Source organism: Myotis lucifugus, unplaced genomic scaffold, assembly GCF_000147115.1.
Source record: "Myotis lucifugus unplaced genomic scaffold, Myoluc2.0 scaffold_185, whole genome shotgun sequence".
In the NCBI taxonomy this organism is placed as follows: Eukaryota; Metazoa; Chordata; class Mammalia; order Chiroptera; family Vespertilionidae; genus Myotis; species Myotis lucifugus.
The window spans coordinates 910,550-913,246 of NW_005871233.1; the positions used below are offsets into that span (position 1 = coordinate 910,550).

At 56.0% G+C, this 2,697-nt stretch overlaps 1 protein-coding gene across 1 annotated transcript; it reads right to left on the reverse strand.

Moving 5' to 3' along the window:
• Positions 1-53: 53 nt before the first annotated feature.
• Positions 54-1,879, reverse strand: DPF1 (double PHD fingers 1). Its single transcript, XM_023760573.1, has 3 exons — positions 1,741-1,879; positions 1,067-1,148; positions 54-920 (listed from the first exon to the last, which is right to left on the reverse strand). Exons 1-3 carry the CDS (start codon positions 1,819-1,821, stop codon positions 850-852), a joined length of 234 nt encoding a protein of 77 aa, XP_023616341.1. The 5' UTR covers positions 1,822-1,879; the 3' UTR covers positions 54-849.
• Between the last annotated feature and the right edge of the window lie 818 nt (positions 1,880-2,697).

Genomic DNA, 2,697 nt, shown 5'->3' on the forward strand with positions numbered 1-2,697 from the left:
ACCACGAGAAATACCACTCCCCCTTGTTACCTCATATGGCCAGTAAGGGGCAGGGGTAGCCCGCCAGGCCGTGGGATCGGGGCAGGGGAGGAGGAAAAACTAGTCCATTGCAGAGTCTGTGCTTCTCATCCCAGCAGGCGCTGGGCAGGGGCCCGCCTGCCCCACCAGTAACACTTGTGGTGGTGGCAGACAGGGTGGGGCTCTCAGGAAGGGGCAGGAACAGATTTCAAAGCCACAGTTCAACATCATGCAGTATCCACAGTGGGCACCAAGAGGGGATAAAGGGTGGGCACCACACCCATCTGCCTTGGGCAAGAGTGGGGAATGGTGCCCACCTGGGGAGGGGATGTGGGGTAGTTGCAGCTCCAAAACTGGGGGGAGGGGTTGCCAGGCAGGAAACTGGTATAGACTGGTGCCCTGTGGACTCACTCAGCAGTGCCCCCTCACCCAGCCAGGCCTTATAGGATTCTGTATATATTAATTTCTTTTTTTTTTTAACTTTTTGATTTTTTCTTTAGAAAAAGGCTGGGTCCAGGCCCTGGGCTGGCATCCACCACCCCTCATGCCCGCCCAGAGGCGGGGTATGGCTTTGAGGGGAGCAGAAGCCCCTGGTGCCCATTTGCCAAGGGATGGGAAAGGAGGGAGGAATAGAGAGGAGCCCTGCTGGGCCCACCAACCCGCAGGGCAAACATTCCACTCGCACAGAGGGAAGGGGGTGGCCCAGCCTCCTCTCAGGCTTCCCGCACCCCTTCCCACTGTGGCACATTAAGGATGAGAAGAGAGTAGAGGAGCTCTGAGAGGCAGATGGGCAAGCACCACCCCAGAGGTCCAGGTGAGCCAGAGCCAGGCCTAGGTGAGAGTGATGTAGGCAGAGGCCTTCTCTTTCAGGTGCCGAAGACACAGGTGACAACTCCAGCTCCCTGTGGGGTGGCCAGAGGACAGGGAGTTAGGCCCAGGTCCAGGGAGGGCTGCTCAGCCCCTCCTATCCAGAGGGCAAGGTCTTCACCAGCAAGAAGACAACTTTCTAGCCCACCCACCCCAGTGTCATGCCCACCTCTTCTCTCACCTTCCGGGGGCTCCGCCATGGGGGGGCTCAGGCAGTACATGTGGTAACCCCGATCACAGTCATCACAAAACAGCAGCTGGTCCTGGGGGGGTGAGACCCGCCCAGTTGGCACCCTGGGAGCACAGGCACTAGATATCGGGGTGAGGGGCTGGGGCAGGGGCTAGTCAAAGGGACTGGGGGAGGTGGGCCCTTCTGAAAGAAAGGGCTCCCAGAGGTCTGGGCCACAGAATCTTCGAAAACCCTGCTTAGCCGAGCAAAACACCCCTGAGCACTGTAAGTTGGCAATCTGTAGTGCAGGCTTTATCATATCTTATGGAACACTTAAAATGACACTGAGATGGCCTGATACCAGCTCCAAAAACAGTGGACGTGGGTCCAGGCCCCAGCTATGCCATTTCCCTAGCTGGCTGACCTTGGGCAAGTTATTTCCCCTCTCTGTGAAGTGGGAACACAGGCACCTGCCTCAGAGGGTGGTTGGGAGGAGTCAGAAAGATGAAAAGTATTAAGTACCAGGCTCAATGAATGGCCACTAACAATAATAATAATACAGGTTACTAGTGGTCACCAGCAAGGGGGCTCCAGGAAAAGGCTTTAGTCCCAACCGGCAAAGGCGGAGGTGCCAAGTGGGGAGGCCAATGGGATATGTCCTGGGGAGGTGGGGGCAGGGCACTCACATCATTCTCCGAGGTGCCACACAGGCTGCAGGACTTGCACTCGATGCACTGCCAGCGGTAGGTCCGAACGGCCGCTGTCATGTTCACCGTGAACTGTAAACACGAGGGGTGTCCTGGGGGCCGAGGGGCAGGGATGCGGTTAGGGGTCATCATGTCCCTGGTGACTACAGGCGCGGGGGAAGAAATGACTCAGCCCTTACCCCTGGCTCATAATGATGAGCTTCTGTGGTCCACAGCCTAACCCCACTCTGTCCAGGGTGCACGGCACCCTACTGCAAGCAGCACTACTGTGGCTACCAGTCTCCTACCCAGCCACCATGGCAACCGCATTCCATTACCCACAGTGCTGTGGCAACCACCTCCTACCACCCACAACACTGGGCAGCTACACTCTGTTAACCACTGTGTGGAGAGAACCACATAACGTAGCAACCACATTCTCCCAGCCACAATGCCATGGCAACCACCATTCACAGTCAGGGGGCATTCCAGAGTTCCTTGCAACCTAAGCCTGTTATACAGGATGCCCCAGCAACCAAACTGTTAATAGCAATACTCGGCAATGCCAATCCGCCAGTCCCCAAGTGCCACAACTACATTCTACTACACCCAATTGCCATGACAACCATATTACACTACCCACAATACCATGACAACCACAATTCATTAACCACTGGGCTGAGGCAACCACTGTCTGTCACCCACAAGTCCACCATGAGAAACCACATCTATTAACCACAATTCCATGGTCCCCTCTGTTATCCACAGTACCCAGGCAGTGGCAATGCATTACTCAATTGTCACAGCCCACTACCCACATGCCTTGGCACAGCTCTCACTACTCCCCACCAGATAGCACATCACTACTGGCAATGCCAGACAACCACATCCCATTATCCCAAGAGCTCCTGATCCCACTCAGTCCCACAATCTCAGCAATGAAGTCAGCTCCACGGA